A 19,711-nucleotide genomic window follows, 5' to 3' on the forward strand; every position below is an offset into this window, starting at 1 on the left:
TGACTCAGCTAATGGCAGCATGAATGTGGAGCGGACCAATTCAGTAAGGGATTGCACCATCAATCTTTCAGATTGTGAACCTGATCCTTCCATATTTGACTCTTCAAAAGAGGAGTCATCTTCCTGGTCCCCTGAGAGAAACTCAATCTCTCGCCCCCTTGTTCCTCAGTTTGAAGGTCCTGGGAAATGGAAGGGGACTTATCGCACTTACTCACTCTGGGATGCGATTAAAGCATCAATCTTTTGCTCCAAGCTTAAAATGGTTAAGGAAAAAACCTCTTCAGTAATACAGACAGGGGCTGCAGTGCTGAAAGCAGCTGCAACACCTGACGGCCCTGATGGATCACTCTGACTGGCCTTTTCAAAAGTCTCAGGGGAGGATGCCATCTTTTTTGAGATGGTTCTAGGCTTTTTTGTGGCTGAAGAAGTCTCTTGAGCCCATTTTTGAGGTGTTTTTTACCCCCCCTTCCGACCATAGCCCGATGCACAAAGCAAAAGGTACTATCAGAAGGATCGCATCCACTGCTTGAGCAATGGTCCAGCCACTGCTGCTGCTATTAATGCTCAGCCTGATGCAAATAGTAAATGTGTCAATAGGAAATGCCTGTGTCACCAAACCTCTTTCATGCCCCTCTTTGCACTTGTGTCCCTCCGACAGCTTGCACCACCACAAATGGAGCTTTAAAAGCATATTCTCGCGCCGGACGTTGGAGGACGCCAATGCCGCGCTAAGCACTGCCCCCTCCGTCGCATTTAGCCCCCCTCTTTCTTTTAAAAAAAAAAAAAGAGTTTTCCCGCAAGCGTGGGCCTCCGATCCGACGAGATCGGATTGTGAGGGGAGGGATGGCGAGGTGGAGACCTGAAAGCCGCCGCCGAGTAGGGGCAGTGAAAGAAAAAAACGGCACCGCTGATTGATATTTTTTTTTTGGCCCTCTCCTAACACTAAGCCTCGTGAAGAGGGGGAGAGTACAACCCAGGTGGAGGGTGTCTGGTGGGTTCCGTTAACAAACCTTCAGGTACCGGGGACCCTCGGGGAACCCACACTCCTGGACCTGTAATAGCACCCGCCAGTAAACTTTATTCCTTTAAAATACCAAAGTATTGGATCCCGGGGTACAGCTCTCTAAAGAGAGAAGTGTCACATGCAAAACCTTGTTTCTTTGGATACGAGGCCCGGTCACCATTCAATTTGGCCTAAAAGACACCTTGAACGGATCCGGCTGCATAGCTAGCCCCAGCAAGGATTGCTTCAGTGGAGCTCAGCACAGCACATCTTTACTCGTGACGAACACCTTAGACACTGGTGAAAAAACTGTAGTACTCCCAGTAGTGGGAGGGGTTATATAGGGAGTGGACTTCCTGTCTTAGGGTGTTGCCAGTGTCTATCACCTGAAGGTGGCCTATAACCCACATATTAACTACTATGGCTCCGTGTCCCATGATGTACGATAAGAAAAAATAGATTATTAGCAGACGGCTAAACTATTCACAGGCAACCTCTGCATGTGTGGGGAGGGGGTGTGTGCCTGTCTTGCAATCAGATGTCTCACAGTGTCTAGCACGAATCCCCTCCTACAGGGGAACCAGGAAGAGAAAATTCGAACAGGACATTCACTTTCTAAACAGTATATAAAGCTGAAGACAGCAGATATACATATAAAACTTATGTAGGGAGATTTGTTTTATCTCTGTGTATTATCTGAGGCTGTTCACTTCACTTCACTGGGTATATGTGAGGGATTACATCCACTTAAAAAAGTTCTCTTTATTGGAGCTAAGGGGCCAAGCCCAAGCCCCTGAAAAACAACTCCACACCATAATCCCCCTCCACCAAATGATTTGGAGGGGTGGCCCAATACTTTTGGCAATATAGTGTGGACGAGCGAGTTTGGGGGTGGAGGAACTTGACTGGCTTGCACAACCCGATAGAACACCTTTGGCATGAATTAGAGCGGAGACTGCAAGCCAGGCCTTCTCATCCAACATCAGTGCCTGACCTCACAAATGCGCTTCTGGAAAAATGGTCAAACATTCCCATAGACTCACTCCTAAACCTTGTGGACAGCCTTCCCAGAAGAGTTGAAGTTATAGCTGCAAAGAGTGGGCCAACTCAATATTGAACCCTACAGTATAATATTATTATATACACACACACACTCACAGGTGTGGTAGACAGCACACGGTATACGTCCTAATGCCAGCAATCAAGCCTTCCCAAAGGCCATATATAAAAAAGAAAAGAAGTCCAGGGATTGCTGCACCTAAAATGTATTAATTCTACATGTAATAAATTACATACTTTTCTTGTCGTTCCAAATAACAGTTTCGGGCTTACGCCCTTCTTCAGATGTGAACAAGATGTGTGTATATATGCACACATATACATACATACACTATCTCACAAGAGTGAGTACACCCCTCACATTTTTGTAAATATTTTATTATAGCTTTTCATGTGACAACACTGAAGAAATGACACTTTGCTACAATGTAAAGTAGTGAGTGTACAGCTTGTATAATCGTGTAAATTTGCTGTCCCCTCAAAATAACTCACCACACAGCAATTAATGTCTAAACTGTTGGCAACAAAAGTGAGTACACCCCTAAGTGAAAATGTCCAAATTGGGCCCAAAGTGTCAATAATTTGTGTGGCCACCAATATTTTCCAGCACCGCGTTAACCCTCTTGGGCATGGAGTTCACCAGAGCTTCACAGGTTCCCACTGTCCTCTTCCACAACGAAATCACGGAGCTGGTGGATGTTAGAGACCTTGCGCTTCTCCACCTTCCGTTTGAGGATGCCCCACAGATGCTCAATAGGGTTTACGTCTGGAGAGCTGCTTGGCCAGTCCATTACCTTTACCAACAGTTTCTTTAGCAGGCACCTCCAATCTTGGAGGTGTGTTTGGGGTCGTTATGTTGAAATACTGCCCTGCGGCCCAGTTTCCAAAGGGAGGGGATCGTGCTCTGCTTCAGTATGTCACAGTACATGTTGGCATTTGAAGGGGTTCCCCAGGACCAGTGGGCTGAGGTCCTTTATCCCCTTTTTGACCATGTTGGCATTCATGGTTCTCTCAATGAACTGGAGCTTCCCAGTGCTGGCAGCCCTCATGCAGCCCCAGACCATGACACTCCCACCACCATGCTTGACTGTAGGCAAGACACCCTTGTCTTTGTACTCCTCACCTAGTTGCCACCACCCACGCTTTACACCACCTGAACCAAATACATTTATCTTGGTCTCATCAGACCACAGGACATGGTTCCAGCAATCCAGGTTGTTAGTCTGCTTATCTTCAGCAAACTGTTTGCAGGCTTTCTTGTGCATCATCTTTAGAAGAGGCGTCCTTCTGGGATGACAGCCATGCAGACCAATTTGATGCAGTGTGCGGCATATAGTCTGAGCACTGACAGACTGATCCCCCACCCCTTCAACCTCTGCAGCAATGCTGGCAGCACTCATGCATCTATTTCCCAAGGACAACCTGGCGTTGACCACGTGCACTCAACTTCTTCGGTCGACCATGGCGAGGCCTGTTCCCAGCGGAACTTGTCCTGTTAAACCGCTGTACGGTCTTGGTCACCAAGTTGGAGCTCAGTTTCAGGGTCTTGCTAATCTTCTTATAGCCTAGACCATCTTTATGTAGAGCAACAATTCTTTTTTTCAGATCCTTACAGAGTTCTTTGCCATGAGGTGCCATGGTAAACTTCCAGAGACCAGTATGAGAGAATGAGAGCGATAACACCAAATTTAACAGACCTGAGACCTTGTAACACTAACGAGCCACATGACACCGGGGAGGGAAAATGGCTAATTGGGCCCAATTTGGACATTTTCACTTAGAGGCGTACGCACTTTTGTTGCCAGCAGTTTAGACATTAATGGCTGTGTGTTGTTAATTTGAAGGGACAGCAAATTTACACTATTATACAATCTGTATACTCCCCACTTTACATTGTAGCAAAGTGTCATTTCTTCAGTGTTGTCACATGAAAAGATATAATAAAATATTTACAAAATGTGAAGTATCTCACTTTTGTGAGATACTGTATATACACACACATTGTAGCGGGGTGCCTATGAAACAGGTTAAAACAACAGGAAAAGCGATTGATGGGATATATGTTCCTCCACGGATTCTTAGATTTGCAATATAAGGTAATACCAGCAAAGACTTCAGGGTAAAGAAGAATAGTTCTTTACCCTGTATTGGCAAAGTCCATTCCGGGGCTGGTTTTATTGGGAGTCTGATAGAGCTCTAGGTGGGACAGACTCAAGTCCGTGGACCGCAATTTAAGGTTTTCTTTTCAGGTCTTGATTAAGGCAGCTGGTCCTTGCTCTCAGGAAGAGAGAGAGTGTGTCTCCATGTGAGGAGGCAACGACGAACATGGCTGCTTATCCCTGACTTTGGATAAAAGTATTTGCATTTGTAAGGACACTTACTAAAAACCAAGGACTAGTCAGACTACGGACACAGTAAGGCTCGGTAGATCAGAAGTTTATTTTTGTTTGATGGCAAGATGCCTTTTTCTTCTGTTTGGAAATATCCTGTGTATTAAACATGTTTTCCTAAAGAAACTGAGTATGTCCCCTGCATTGAGTCTGATGCCCTACAACATATACATACATACACACACTATATATATATATATTTTAGAAAAATGAAACACTGGTTTCTAATACTTACTCTGAAAAACAATTTTTTTGGCTTGGGTGTAAAACATCAGATAGATGCCTGAAAAAGGAGCATCTCGGAGCAATGTCGCAGTGAGACCACTAAACAGGCCACGAGGACCTTCAGTCCTGTATATGCTCCCCATTGCACCAAATACACTTTTATAGCTGTAGTTACCACTCTGAAAGAGAGTAAAGAGAAATTCTTTAGCATTTTGAAAGTGAAATTCAAACTGCAAGTGGATACCATAACCAGAGCAACATACAGGTAATGGTTTATGTAGTCCCGTAAAGTGATATCAAAGTCTCTTTTTTTTTTTTGTTTAAAAATAAACATGGTATACTTACCAGCTCTGTGCCGTGGTTATGCACCGAGCAGCCCCGATTCTTCTCTTCTTGGGTCCCTCCCTCCTGCCGAGTGCCCCCATAGCTAGCAGCTTGCTATGGGGGCATCCCTGCCATTGGCTCACTGACTTTGATGGACTGCTATGGGAGCCAATGGCGCCCACTGCTGTGTCTTAGCCAGTTAGGAGGGAAAGTCCCCGGACTTCATGGCTCTCATGCAACATCACTGGATTGAGATGAGGTTTAGGTATTAGGGTGGCTGCTGCACACAGTTTTTTTAATCCTAATGCATTAAGATAAAAAACCTTCTGCCTTTAAAACCACTTTAACTAATAAAATCTTACTAAACACATCTTGTACTACATAATCAAGTTTTCAAAAATAAAATTAGATTTTTCTGGTTAACTACTTGTACCATGAATCCTCCAGCTTGACAATTGGAAAGAAGGCTCCTCCCATCTACATAAAATACTAACAATTATTTTAAATACTCATCTGCTTAGTTCTTATGGAAATATCGATTCACTGTTGTCTTGGAGAGCTCCTTGAGTGATCTATTTTCCAAGACTCAGATTCACTATAACCCTTTCACACATTCGGACCGTTCATTTCATCAGTTCAGTCACATTTTTTTCAAAGAAAAAAAACGGATGAAGTTTACATCAATTTCTCATCAGCTACTTATCAGTTTCTCATGAGTTTTTACATCAGTTTTTTTACATCCACTATCAATGCAAAACAGATCATTTGTCCGTCTACATCTGTTTAACATCCTTTCCATTTTTTTTTTCCCCCAACAGAACAAAAATAGGGCTTTGATCCAATTAAAAAAATGGATGATCATCCGTTTATCCATAGTGATGCACTGATGTCCGTTATTCATGTGTGAAAGGTGCCTCCGACTCGTTATCTGGAACAAAAAGCAGAATGAATAAGTAAAATAAATAACACCACTTGCTGAAACTTTGAAATCCAATGTCTCATCCTGTGGTGCCTAAAGAGGTTCTCGGCATTGGATAGAAAAAGGCTGGGGTTTGGGGTGGAAATAGGCCAGGGACAAGACAAGCAGTGTTCAAATGCAGAACAGAAACACTTAAACACTAGATCAAAATTCTAAAAGGTCATCCACTGTCTGGTAAGATTTTCTTAACAATAGAGGTCTAGCATAAGTAAAGCTTATTATTGGCTAGGCATGCGATAAAAAAAAAAAAAAAAAAAAAAGGTGAATGTCTTACATGCCGCATACTTATGTAGCAGAAAATCATATTTGAACTAATTACCGTATATATTCCCGCGCTTAGGATGTTAACCAATGTGAATTAACAAAATCACTGGCTGCTGCTGAGGTACTGTACCTTTAAATAACATACATAGGCGTTTTGAGCGCTACCTAGTTACATAAAAACAAATCCCCACTTGCGTACTCGCGATTAAAGCATTTGCAATAAGAAATTGAAAAAACTGATGTAAAAAAAAAATAACATAAAATACATAAACAAACATGTGTCATTCATAAATTAGTCCATACCCTTGTATCTTCATACATGCAGAATGTGATATCAATTGTGCAATTTTTAAAGTGCCAAGTGTTGTCTCTTTAACCGGTTCAATACCGGGCCTTTTCACCCCCTTCCTTCCCAGACCAATTTTTAGTTTTCACCGCTGTTGCACTTTAAAAGACAATTGCGCGGTCGTGCAACGTTGTACCCAAACAAAATTGACGTCCTTTTTTCCCCACAAATAGAGCTTTCTTTTGATGGTATTTGATCACCTCTGCGGTTTTTATTTTTTGCGCTATAAACAAAAGAAGAGCGACAATTTTGAAAAAAAAAAAAAAAAAAAAAAAAAAAAAACACAATATTTTTTACTTTTTGCTATAATAAATATCCCAATTTAAAAAAAAAAAAAAAAAAAATTTTCCTCAGTTTCGGCCGATACGTATTCTTCTACATATTTTTGGTAACAAAAAAAAAAAAAAAATCGCAATAAGCATATATTGATTGGTTTGCGTCAAAGTTATAGCGTCTATAAAATACGGGATAGATTTATGGCATTTTTAAAAAAAAATTTTTTTTTTTTTAACTAATAATAGCGGCGATCGCGACATTATGGCGGACACATCGGACACATTTTTGGGACCATTCACATTTATACAGCGATCAATGCTATAAAATTGCATTGATTACTGTGTAAATGTGACAGGCAGTGAAGGGGTTAACCACTAGGGGGACACAAGGGGTTAAATGTGTTTCCTAGGGAATGCTTCTAACTGTAGGGGGCGGGGACGTACAAGGGGAGGAGACCGATCAGTGTTCCGCTGTTCTGGGAACACAGATCGCTCTCCTCTGAGCTGACAGGACGTGGATCTGTGTGTTTACACACACAGATCCACGGTCCGGCCCGGTTAACAGGCAATCGCGGGTGCCCGGCAGACATCGTGGCCGTCGGGCACACGCACCGGGTCCCGAGCAGCGCGGCGGGCGCGTGCGCCCGGGAACCCGAGGCCGTCATATGACGTCCACCCAGGATGGGAGATCCCATCTGTGGACGTCATTTGACTATAGGCGGGTAGGGATGTGGTTAAATAAAGCGTGGGCCCCTTCAGTGGACTCCTATATTATAAGAGTCACAAGTGCTTTATATTGTCCTGGATACGCTGGAACTTGTGATCCTCCTTGCTGGTTATGTTCCTCAGTGGTGTGCCGTAACGCACTATTTTTACTCATAGGCGGACATAAAAAGGATGGCAAAAAAGATCCAAATAGTGTAATTAAAATAATTGGCAAAGTTAAAAGCAGTTACACACTTGTGCATGAAGAAATGCAAGTAAATTGTCAAACCGCAAGTTTGCATCAATAACGTCACCACCCGCAGTCAGCTAACGCGTTTCACCCCTCCCTCAGGGCGGTATCAAAGACTATGCTGAGTGGTGCGATGTACTAATTTATATACTATAAATTCCTCCTCCTACATCCAATCTTTTTATTACATTCAATTAAAAATTCATGCACAAGTGAGTAACTACTTTTAATGAAAGAGAAGGAGAAGAGGCGCCTCTGGGTGCAGATTTTTAACACATTTTAATATACAGTAAGTATTTCATATAATGAACTCAAATTTTGTAGTTAAAAAGAAGGCATTGGATAGTTTCCCAAAAATATGGGGCTGTCCTCAGTGGAGTCGCTCCCTTCGGCCCATCTGTGTTCGTTCTTAAGCGGCCGCTGTGGGATCGATCACCACCACGAGGTATGGAACGCAAGGAAGTGTCCAGGCGGGGGGGAGATGACGTCACAACTGCGACGCGTTTCACAAGCGTGCAGGCTGTGGGTGATTTACACAGCCGCGCTCCTTTCTCAAGCTATTGGACAGTCACTAACCAGTCAGTGATAAAGAAAGGGGAGGGGGAGTGGTTAAAATTGAGTACGCTGTGAGTGGATGGCACATGTGAGGGGGAACAGGATTATAGAGGGGCGGGACATGAGCATGGATAGTGCATGTGGGGAAAAAAAAAAAAAAATTACTAAATTATATAGAGATTAGAATAAAAAAAAAAAATATATATATATATATATATATATATATATATATATATATATATATATATATATATATATATATATATATATATATATATATATATATATATATATATATATATATATATATACACATACACACATTATATGTGTGTGTGTACACACACATACACACAGATACAGACTATACCGAACTCAGTGTCCCCCTTAAAAATAAATTCCTCGACAAACAATATCTTGAGAGCTATATAGATGAAGTATACCATCTATATCGCCACGGAAAACGCTCCAAAACTAACCAATCCGAACAAGATTGGTTCATCACCACCACAGCAGGTTCATCACCACCTTCTATTCTAAGAAAGTGGAAAAAAATACTGTCTGGGCACTGAAACATTCTACTACAAGACCCCCACCTGAAAACTATCCTTCCACCACATCCAAGAGTCATATACCGTAGGGCCCCCAACCTCAAGAACAAAACTGCCCCCAGCAAAATAAAACCGACTGTTGCCCCACCTCCTGTACCCATCCTGATACCGATAACAGGGATGTATCAGTGTCGCAAAGTGCTCTGCAAGATCTGCCAAATTTGTGGAACATGGCCAAAAAACCTTCTCTACTAAAGAAAAGACTTATACGCTAAAGGAATTTTACAACTGTTCCTCTGAATACGTTGTATATGCCCTCACATGTCCATGTAACCTAATTTACGTGGTTAGAACCATCAGACCACTCAGACAACGCTTTGGGGAACACAGAAGGCTCATTGAGGGTGGCACAGACCCACATAGTGTTCTCAAACACTTTGCTATGGCCCACCAAGGATCCACCGTGGGCCTAAAAGTCTGGATAATAGAACAAATCCCGAGATCTCTCCTGACAGCCGAACGTTTTAAAAAACTATGTGCAAGAGAAACATATTGGATCTACTGTTTGGACGCCCTCTCACCAAGAGGTATCAACGAGTGTATAGAAATAACCACCATCTTGTAATTGTTTTATCCATTTCCTGTCTCAAATGAAAACCCATATGTAATAGAATATATATGAATAATTTTTTACATACAATTTCACATCAATTTATAATTCATATAGTGCATACTACACCCCCATAGCCCATCTAGTTTATTTTAACTCTCCTATTGTATCATCCAATAAATTGTTCTTATCCCTTCCTCCCCTATTATAGATTGGCCTTCTAGTCCACATCCTTCTCATGAGTCCCCGGGGGTGGTGGGTACTCGTAAGTATGATTCCCCCTTCTTTCCCCACCATTTCATATTAGTATGTTCCACAATCATAATGTGCCCCCATGATGGCTTCCTATATGTGCATATCAGGCTCCTAATGTATATTATTTCATGTGCTAGAATTATGCGGAGACACGCCAGCATAAGCATGACCATTGCCCCATGCATATCATCCCTTTCCACTATTTACACACACCAACCATCCACAGTCATTATACCTTACTTATTATTAATAATATTGTTGTTTTTCCATACATGTGTACATCTGCACACTATCCTAGCCCTTCATTTTCTGGTTCTTTTTTTTGTTGTTTCTTGTTTCTGTTTTTTGTTTTCTGCCCCTATGTTTTTTGCCTTTATTCATGTTCGATTCACCTGTGCCCAAGTGTATATGATCAAGTGCGTATATATATATAAAAAAAAAATTTTCCCACATGCACTATCCATGCTCATGTCCCGGCCGTCCATTATCCTGTTCCGCCGCCCCTCACATGTGCCATCCACTCACAGCATACTCAATTTCAACCACTCCCCCTTCCCTTCCTTTATCACTGACTGGTTAGTGACTGTCCTTGAGAAAGGAGTGCGGCTGTGTAAATCACCCACAGCCTGCATTGCTCGTGAAATGTGTCGCGGTTCAGTGACGTCATCCCCCCGCCTGGACACTTCCTTGCGTTCCATACCTCGTGGTGGTGATCGATACCACAGCGGGCGGCCGAGCACCCTCCAACGGTACCGAAAACATCGGATACATCATACAGCTGAGAGACTCCACTACAGCCAGCAGAACATCACCCAGCTGCACACGAGAAAACGCCTAAGAACTAACACGAAGGGAGCGGCTCCACTGAGGACAGCCCCATATTTTTGGGACACTATCTAATGCCTTCTTTTTAACTACAAAATGTGAGTTCATTATATGGAATACTTACTGTATATTAAAATTTGTTAAAAATCTGCACCCAGAGGCGCCTCTTCTCTTTCCTTTCCAGTTTTTTGGGAACATGGTCACTGTTCCCCAGCGATGGCAGCCCTGAGAGCGGATCATCCCCAACTCCCTCTTTTCCTCCTCCCTCTCCCCTCCCCCTTATACCAACTAAGGAAATTCCATTTAAAATACCTATGGACCTTCCCCTCTAACTGCTACAGTGACTGTGAACATTGTTATATGCACAAACTGACATAGGATATATATTGTTTTAGACTTTTTGCGCCTTTTACTTGTACTTACTTGTAACTACTTTTAACTTTGCCAATTATTTAGATAAAACTGAATTATGCTATTTAGATCTTTTTTGTCATCCTTTTTATGACCGCCTAGGAGTAAAAATACTGCACTATGGCACACCACTGAGGAATATAACCAGTAGAGCTGCACGATTAATTGTTAAAGAATCAAAATCACGATTCTACTTCCCTCCCGATCTTAAAACAGCATTTCCTGATTCTATGTAACAAGTGCAGAAAGTTCTCTTCTCACTTCTGACAGCTGACAAAAAAAAAAATCCAGGCAGCCTGCCAAGTTTATCTCAACATGGGAGATAAAGAGAAACATTGTAAACATTTCTGACGGAGACTCTTTACCACGTGATCAGCCGTGTCCAATCACGGCTGATCACGATGTAAATAGGAAGAGCCGATGATCGGCTTTTCCTCACTCGCGTCTGACAGACGTGAGTAGAGGAGAGCCGATAGGCTGCTCTCTTAACGGGGGGGGGTTTGTGCTGATTGTTTATTAGCACAGTCCCCCCTCGGATTCCACCCAGGACCACCAGGGAAGCCATCCACACTGGACCACCAGGTATGCCCCCTAGACCCCCAGGGAAATACCAATCTGTGCCCAGGCAGCTGCCAATCAATGCCTAGGCAGCTGCCAATCAGTGCCCACTCCAATGCCTACCACTGCCAGTGCCACCAGGGATGCCTATTAGTGCCGCGTATCAGTGCCACGTAGCAGTGCCGCCCATAATAACCCATCTTTGCAGCCTATCAGTGCCCACCATGAGTGCCCATCAGTACCGCCTATCAATGCCCATCAGTGCTGCATATCAGTGCCACCTCATCGGTGCCGCTTTATCAGTGCCCATCAGTGAAAGAGAAAACTTACTTATTTACAGAATTTTTTAACAGAAATAAAAGCAAAACTTATTTTTTTCAAAATTTTCGGTCTTTTTTTTTGCTAAACAAATAAAGAGCCTCCGCCGGAGGCTCTTTACCAAGATCGGTGGAGCGGTGTGTCAGACTGACACACCGCTCCACCAATCGCCGCGATGCGCGCCCCCACGGCGGAATGTTATCCTGCTGGACGTCATATGATGCCCAGTCAGGATAACTGAACCATCGCCCGGCCCTCAATCTGCTGTAGGCCAGGCGGGAAGTGGTTAAGCAAAAAAAAAAAAAAAAAATGTGGATTCTTATTTTAGCCAGAATTGTGCAGCTAATAAACAGCAAGGAGGACTACAAGTTCTGTATAGGGGTCCACACCAGTCAGTGAGAGTGGGGACACTAAAGGGGTGCACGATTTGCACTTTATTTAAAGAGACAGCACTTGGCACTTTAAAAATTGATGATTGATCATCACATTCTGCATGTATGAAGATACAAGGATATGGACTAATTTATGAATGACACGTTTAAGTATTTATTCATTCTTTATTTCACATAATCTGTTTTTTTCAATTGTTTATTGCAAAATTGGTTTAATTGCTTACTGCAAATGTATTTATCACAAGTACGCAAGTGAGGATTTGTTTTTATGTAACCAGGTAGTACTCAAATCACCCAAGTAGAATATTTGCCTCTGCTTCCCTACCTTCTTAAGGCATTATAAAATAATACACTCACATTATATTGTGAAATTAAAGAGTCTCACCAAACTGACAAATGATAAATGAACACATCAAAATCCTTAAAATATCAATACATTTACTACAGATTTAAAATCAGTTATGCAATCTATAGGCAAAATCTTTTGGCAGGTTGCAAACTTTGCAGACAGACAGCTAAAAGAAATCAAACGTGCAGTCATTATCAATGCTAAGGCACCATGCACGCTGGGCTTATATAAAAAAAAAAAAAAAAAAAAAAACACAGCTCCCTTGGCAGAAAAAAATGCTCACAAGTGTTTTTGTACACAGTTTAGGTGAGTTTAGCATTTTTTTCTGCCAGAAAGCTCCAATTGCTGAGCTTGAAATATACCTCCAATCGTCCTAATGTGCATGGACACATAGGACAACAATGAGCTACTTGTACAGGAAAAAAACAAAACTCCTGTAGACACAGCGATTTTTAAGCCAGTATGCATGGAGCCTTATGCCTCTTGCACATTGCTATTGGGCAGCAAGGCACGCATTGAAAGCACCGGAGTTTTAGCTGTCAGGACGAACACCACCTTGACACATCTGTGTCAGGTTTTGCATATGATATGGGCAAAGCAGCCTACATTTACTGTGAATGCAGACTATTACAGTTTTGTGGCGCTTCTAGTAACATCTGAGGTTAACTGTAAAGAGCTATCTTGTTTAAAATCTAATGTTTACATCTGGAATGTCTTTAGACAGACTTTCAGGCCTCATGCACACGGGATGTTTTTACAGATGCTGTTTTTTGGCTTCATACGTTTTTTTCTACAGTCAAACTCTCCAGCATGTCATCCTTTGTGTCCATGCACACATAGGATGTTATCAACTGTTTTGGCTGGGGCGTTTTTTGGCTGTAAAAAAATACCAAAAACTAGTGGGTTCCCGAGAGGTGTTTTTCAGCTGTAAAAACGCTCTAACGTCAAAAAAAGCAGATAAACGTTCAAAAACATGGCTCGCCAGCGGTTTTTCTAGTTTTTGATCCCATTGAAAAAAAAGAACAACTCTTAAAAAACGCTAACGCCACAAAACTCACTGCAAAGCTACTGGTGTTTTTATAACGCTATAACGTCCAGTGCGCATGAGGCCTACATTTTGTTCATAAAGTTTTTGTTAAATTGTAATTGAAAAAAAAAAAAAAAAAAACAAAGAGAACCAGCCCTTAAACAAATACATGCACCAGCAGAAAAAAATTGTAGGTTCTATATTAGAGTAAACAGCATTAAATACAACTTTTTATTTTGCACCGGCCTTACCGAACGCCGGTACAACATTTTGCTTAGGGCAGACGGAACAGCCCAATAGTAATACTGAAGATGGAGACCTGCTACACATGCTATGAAGGTGTTCTAAAACTAGTAATATATTGAAAGGATGCGATTACCGTTATTGACCAGATGTTTACAGTACAAGTCCCATTTTATCCACTGATATATCTCCTTGGGGCACTGCATGAGGAACTGTATACCCCCCTGATTATATAGCACCTACCCAGCTTCTATACCTTGCCTGGAAATTAATAGCAAAGTACTGGTTTTCCCAACATCCCCCTACCTGCTGTAAATTGATTGAACAAGTAAATTCCATTGTAAAGCCGCGTACACACGGGCGGACTTTTTCACCGGACTGGTCCGACGGCACAAAACCGTCGGACAATCTGACCATGTGTGTGCTTCATCGGACCTTCAGCTGACTTTTTCTGTCGAAAATCAGACGGACTTTAGATGTGGAACATGTTTCAAATCTTTCGGACGGACTCGAGTCCGGTCGAAAAATCCGCTCGTCTGTATGCTAGTCCGACGGACAAAAAAAAAAAAAAAAAGGACACAAGGACAGCTATTGGCTACTGGCTATAAACTTCCTTATTCTAGTCCCTTCGTACGTTCATACCAATGGACTTCATGTGTGGACAAGTCCGGTCGTTCGAACGTCCGTCGTAACTCCGTCGAAAAGACAGTCGGACGTTTGATGCTGAAAAGTCCGCCCATGTGTACACGGCATTAGGAAATGAAGATAGGCGTATCTACAGAAGCCAAAAACTCAGTTTCATAGAAGGCACAACTGAGTTAACCTATACAAAACCTTCTAGTACAAAGGCATTGAGGTCCAAAATGAGGTTAATATAACTGTCCCACCTGGGTACTGTAACCAGGTGTGAATTAAAAGCTTGGTAACCTTTATACGGAGGTCGGTGAAATACTGCCACTCTTTAGACAAGCTCCTATACTGTTTGGAACAGAGCAGTGGCTCTCTGCAAGAGGGAGATTAAAGCTGTTGGGTTGATGGAAGACAGAAAATCTTGCATTCTCTCAATACCAAATCCTGTATCCAACCATCATAAAATTATACAGAGCCAGATGTCTGCAAACATCAACAAGCATCATTTGACCACTGTCTGCAGGTGAGTGCAGACCTTGCCAAGAAAGGCTTTCAGAGGATAGGGTTTGGACTTTGTCAATTTGGAGAACTTTAACCTAATTATGTAATGCACCCTCACAGGGAAAGCAAAGTGTCTACACAAGACTCTCATGTCTTAGCAAAGAACCCTATAGCCTGGGCCATCAGTTGCACGAGAATCAATTAGTGCAACTTGCAACTCACCTCATAACGTGTCTTTATGACTGTGAAGGGTAACATGCAAACTCCTGCCACAGTTCTTGATCCTGCTCCCAAAAAAACTGATTCCAGAGGGCGGATCTCCTTACCAGAGAAAAGCTGTTGTTTCAGCAAATAGAGGGTACTAAAGTAAATACCAACTCCGGGAATACATCGTAGAACTGACTGCAGGAACAAACAAAGGAAATATTAAAACATCTTCCAACCCATCAATGTATTACACATTCAAATTATAAGGATTTTGGAATAATTTTACCTTTGATACAATTGTCCTTTAATAAATTTCTCCCCACCACTTTGACTGCAGTCCATATGCTCAAATGCCTTCCCTCTTGATCCAGCAATATTCACTTTGTGGCCCTGCTAGCTACTGCATAGTCTTTACAACAAAAGCATCCCTGCCGTGTCTTACTCTTGGTGCAAATGTGTGCAGCAACCCTATTCATTCCTATTAGTAAGCGGTACTCTTGATGGCATTTACAGGTATGGTTTAGCCATAGGAATATATAGGATGGAAGGGGGGTGGCGGCATGTATGCACACTGTGCAGAGATGGGCAGGTACACACACACACACAATGATTACTGGATTGAAGAGAAAGGTAAATATTTGAGCTGGTGGGTTTCCCTCATGGGTTGGTTGAGTTGATTAAAGGACAAATTGGTCCAAAGGGTACAGTTGCTTTTTAAAGTTGAACTCCAGATAGATTTAAAGGCACAAATTAATGTAGCTGTGTTTATTAATATATCATAAATTGTAGTCCGTATAAGTTCTGTAAAGCATAGCTCAGAATGGGAGCAGATGAAGCAGCACAAGATGCCAACACGTGCTGACAAGGGGCATGGTGACAGGAGAAAGAGTGACAGAAAGAGGAGCTGAACACTGTGCTGTTTCTCCTTCACTCTCAATTCACAGATTAGGGTTGGGTTTTTGTTAGCCTAGGCTCAGAGTCAGTGATGCTGGCTGTCAATAACTTAGAACACTGGGGACACCTGGTGGTAGAAAAATAGTGCGTAGAACAGCTCCAGTTTGAGAATACTAAAACAGCAAAAGCTCCTTTTCTATTTTATATTTAAGATGATATTAAATGTTGTTTATTTTTGACTACTTTGAAGGTAAACTCAATCTGCAAAATAAAAAGAATTTAGTATACTAACTCTTCCCCTCATGTGTTCCCTTATAAGATTTAATGTTACAACAGAAATGTTGATCAGAAATGTGTTTTTATGATACATGAATTGAAAAATTGACAGTTACTTACTGGTAACTGTTTTTCTAGGATATCTTCCAGGACGGCAGGCCTGAGAGATGAGAGGCTCCTCCCTACAGGAAACACAATCGACAGCTGTTTTAAGTTCCCACCCTTCCCCTTGATCCTCAGTTTGTAGAGAAGTAACTCCTGAACCTGGTTCACAAGGGAAATCACTCCTTATAGGTACTCACCTTCTAGTGTTCTACCATTTTCCCTCCTCCAACGGGCGGGAAGTAGGCCTGCCGTCCTGGAAGATATCCTAGAAAAACAGTTACCGGTAAGTAACTGTCAATTTTCTCTTAGTCATCTTCCAGGACGGCACACCTGAGAGCATAATCAAGTACCTCAGGCCTACCTTAGGGTGGGACCACTGCAAGGCCCTCTTGGCGGACCTTGGTTCTGCAGTGAGTTTTACCTCCACTCCATATGCTTGATGAAGGTATTATAGCTGGATCATGCGGCTGGTCTGCAGGTCTACTCCACCGATATCCCTGCCTTCTCCGCTTCGGATGCAGGACCTAGGTGGAGTGGGCTCTTAAAGATGGAATCAGAAAACATGTTAAACTTGTAGGTTAGCAATGTTGCCTGTCACACATCTAACAACCATGGCCTATTGTGCCTGTAGGTGCTACTTAGAACCCCTAAAGATTAATCAGAGACCTGTGTTGTAAGACAAGGACACTCATTGATCACTAAGAGGGCCTGTCTTAACACTACCCTGTTCAGGGAATTAAAACTGCAAAAAAAGGTGGGCCCCTAACAAACAACCTTTTTTGTTCATTTTTATCTTTACATCAGCAAAGACTAAAGGGAAGCCTACTTAAGGGTAATAGATTAACCAAGGCTTGATCCCTGGGTTTAAGGCATGCCCACTCTGTGGCTTTACTTACGCCTGAGTGCCTACTTCAGGAGAATAAAGTTCATAGCAGGAGTATAACACTTATACTGCTACATCTAGTTCTGCTAGAAGGGTGAGATGAAGGCCATGCACCGAGCCGTAACCCATTTGGTCGGGTATACATCTTTATACTTCATCTTCAGGTCATAATACTCCTCTGAACAGAACTTCCCAAGTTCTTACTAAGCAGGGTGATTCTTTATCGCCTTCCTCCAGTGTCCTATAACCCTACTGGGCTTCAACCCTAGGAAATGGTTCCAGCATTCCTGAATGTAAGGGGCTGAGGCTTTCTGACATGTGACGTCTGCAGGCAAAACTCCAGGCCCCTCCACGGAAAAGAGGGCTGAAATACAAAAGGTGATACATGCATTATTAATATCACAAATTAAAAAAGATCATAGATTGTGGACCCAGCACAATAGATTTAGACAGAAAGGACACAAGCATAGACAATAATGTGTATCCGAGTGTGGCTAGCTAAACCAACATATCAAATATGGGAGAGACCCAAATCTGAACTTCAATGTAGACAAACAGTCCTCACAGTCTGGTTTTCTGATGTGTAGCCAATATGAAAAAACATTAAGACACACGCAAACCCTCAGCCTTGGTTCACACTTGGACGACTTGTCAGGCAACCTAGTCACCTGACAAGTAGCGTCCTGTTCTGTGCAATGGAACCATTCTAATCGGCGCGATGCAAGTCACTCCGACTTAGAAAAAGGTTCCTGTACGACTTTGGGGGTGACTTGCATTGACTTCTATACAGAAGTCGTTTCGCAAGTCGCCGCCGAGTCGTGTCCTGGGTCGCCTGAGGCAGTCGCGCTGTAGGTCGTGCTGCCTCAGTGTGAACCGACCCTAAATGCTGCATGTTTCTGAAGTGCAGCTAGCTAGGTCATAACTGATTATGTATATATATATATATATATATATATATATACATACATAAAGGACGGGAGTCCTGTTTACGGTGGAGTTTTACTGATGTACAGCAAAACAGGGCCATAAATATAAGACAGAAAGACCCAAACTTCTATGTTGCGTATTTCTGAGGAACCACCAAATACAGTTATAAGATCAATATGGCACACAAGACAATATCTTTTCTGTTATGCAGTTCTGTAGTGCAGTCACATAGAACCAACACAGAAAGGACCCAAGCAACCTGCAGCATTGTGTTTTTCTGAAGTGCAGTAAGGTAAGGGAATCTGAAACAGAAAGCACCAACAAGCGTCAATGTTGAGTATTTCTGCTGTGCAGCCACATAAAAACAGACAGCCTTCCTAGCTGCGATCTTTCTGGAGTGTTGCAAAGTAAGGCAATAACTCCATGATGTCTATTCTTGTTGTGTAGCAAAACCTCAACCAGAAGGGACAGATAAAACTTAGGGCTCCCACACCTGTGCGACCCAACCTGCAACCGCAAAAACGCAAGAGAAAAGTCATACATTATGGCTTCCAATGGGAACCATTCGTGTCTGTGCAATTCCAGGTCGCAGCGCCACCAAGCAGACCCTGCTTTCTGGATCCACAGACCTCAAGATTACACAGGTCGCAGGTAACTTGCAATTTTCAGGTTGAACAAGCGAGGGGTCCCCAATGCTGTATCTCCCTGGAGGCGTGCAGCCAACAACCCCCTGCTGTGTATCCTTAAGAAGCAGCAAGGTAGAACAATGAGAAACAGAAAAGACACCCCTCACTGCTGTGCCTTTCTGATATGCAGCCGATAAAGGCAGTAAATATAGAACATACAGGACACAAACAATCTTCAATCTTTGTGTATGTCTGATGTGTAGTACTATACCAATACTGAGCAGAGACGCCACCACCCTCAATGTGTCTCCCTGCTGAGGCAGCAAAAACAAATCAGAAAAGGACAAGCAACCTCACTGCTGTGTCCCTTCTGATATGCAGCCAATAAGGCAGTAAATGTAAGACATAAAAAGGACAGACAACCTTCAATCTTGTATATATCTGATGTGCAACAATATAACAATCTGAATAGAGATAGCACATCCATATTGAAGGGATTTGGCATGTGACTCAACATGTCAAATCGCATGCCTAAAATCGGCAGCCTTTGCCGTTAATAGCACGGTCAGCCCGACACCACTTTGCAGGGCTGCACCGATTACCAAAGGCAGTACCAAACTACCCCTGGCACAGGTTCAGTTTGTATTTCCCAACAATTCAGGACCATCAATCTTCACTACTGCCTTTCTAATAAGCAACCAATAAGGCACAATAAGGACACAAAAAACCCCAGACAGAACTCAATTTT

The 19,711-nt window shown here is 42.5% G+C and overlaps 1 protein-coding gene across 4 annotated transcripts in view; it reads right to left on the bottom strand.

The window, feature by feature from the left end:
* SLC25A38 (solute carrier family 25 member 38) overlaps window positions 1-19,711 on the bottom strand; it is a 95,516-nt gene that overhangs the window by 59,195 nt on the left and 16,610 nt on the right. For all 4 annotated transcript variants that reach the window (XR_012235299.1, XM_073592807.1, XM_073592808.1 and 1 more), the window contains exons 3-4: window positions 15,268-15,447; window positions 4,688-4,856 (exon numbers count right to left, since the gene is read on the bottom strand). Coding sequence is in view for 3 of the 4 variants with exons in the window: in XM_073592807.1 (XP_073448908.1) it covers window positions 4,688-4,856; window positions 15,268-15,447 (349 nt within the window). In the remaining variant the exon portion in view is untranslated. The remainder of the gene's footprint in view (window positions 1-4,687; window positions 4,857-15,267; window positions 15,448-19,711) is intronic.

The sequence above is a fragment of the Aquarana catesbeiana genome, linkage group LG07 (genome assembly GCF_042186555.1).
Source record: "Aquarana catesbeiana isolate 2022-GZ linkage group LG07, ASM4218655v1, whole genome shotgun sequence".
NCBI lineage: Eukaryota > Metazoa > Chordata > Amphibia > Anura > Ranidae > Aquarana > Aquarana catesbeiana.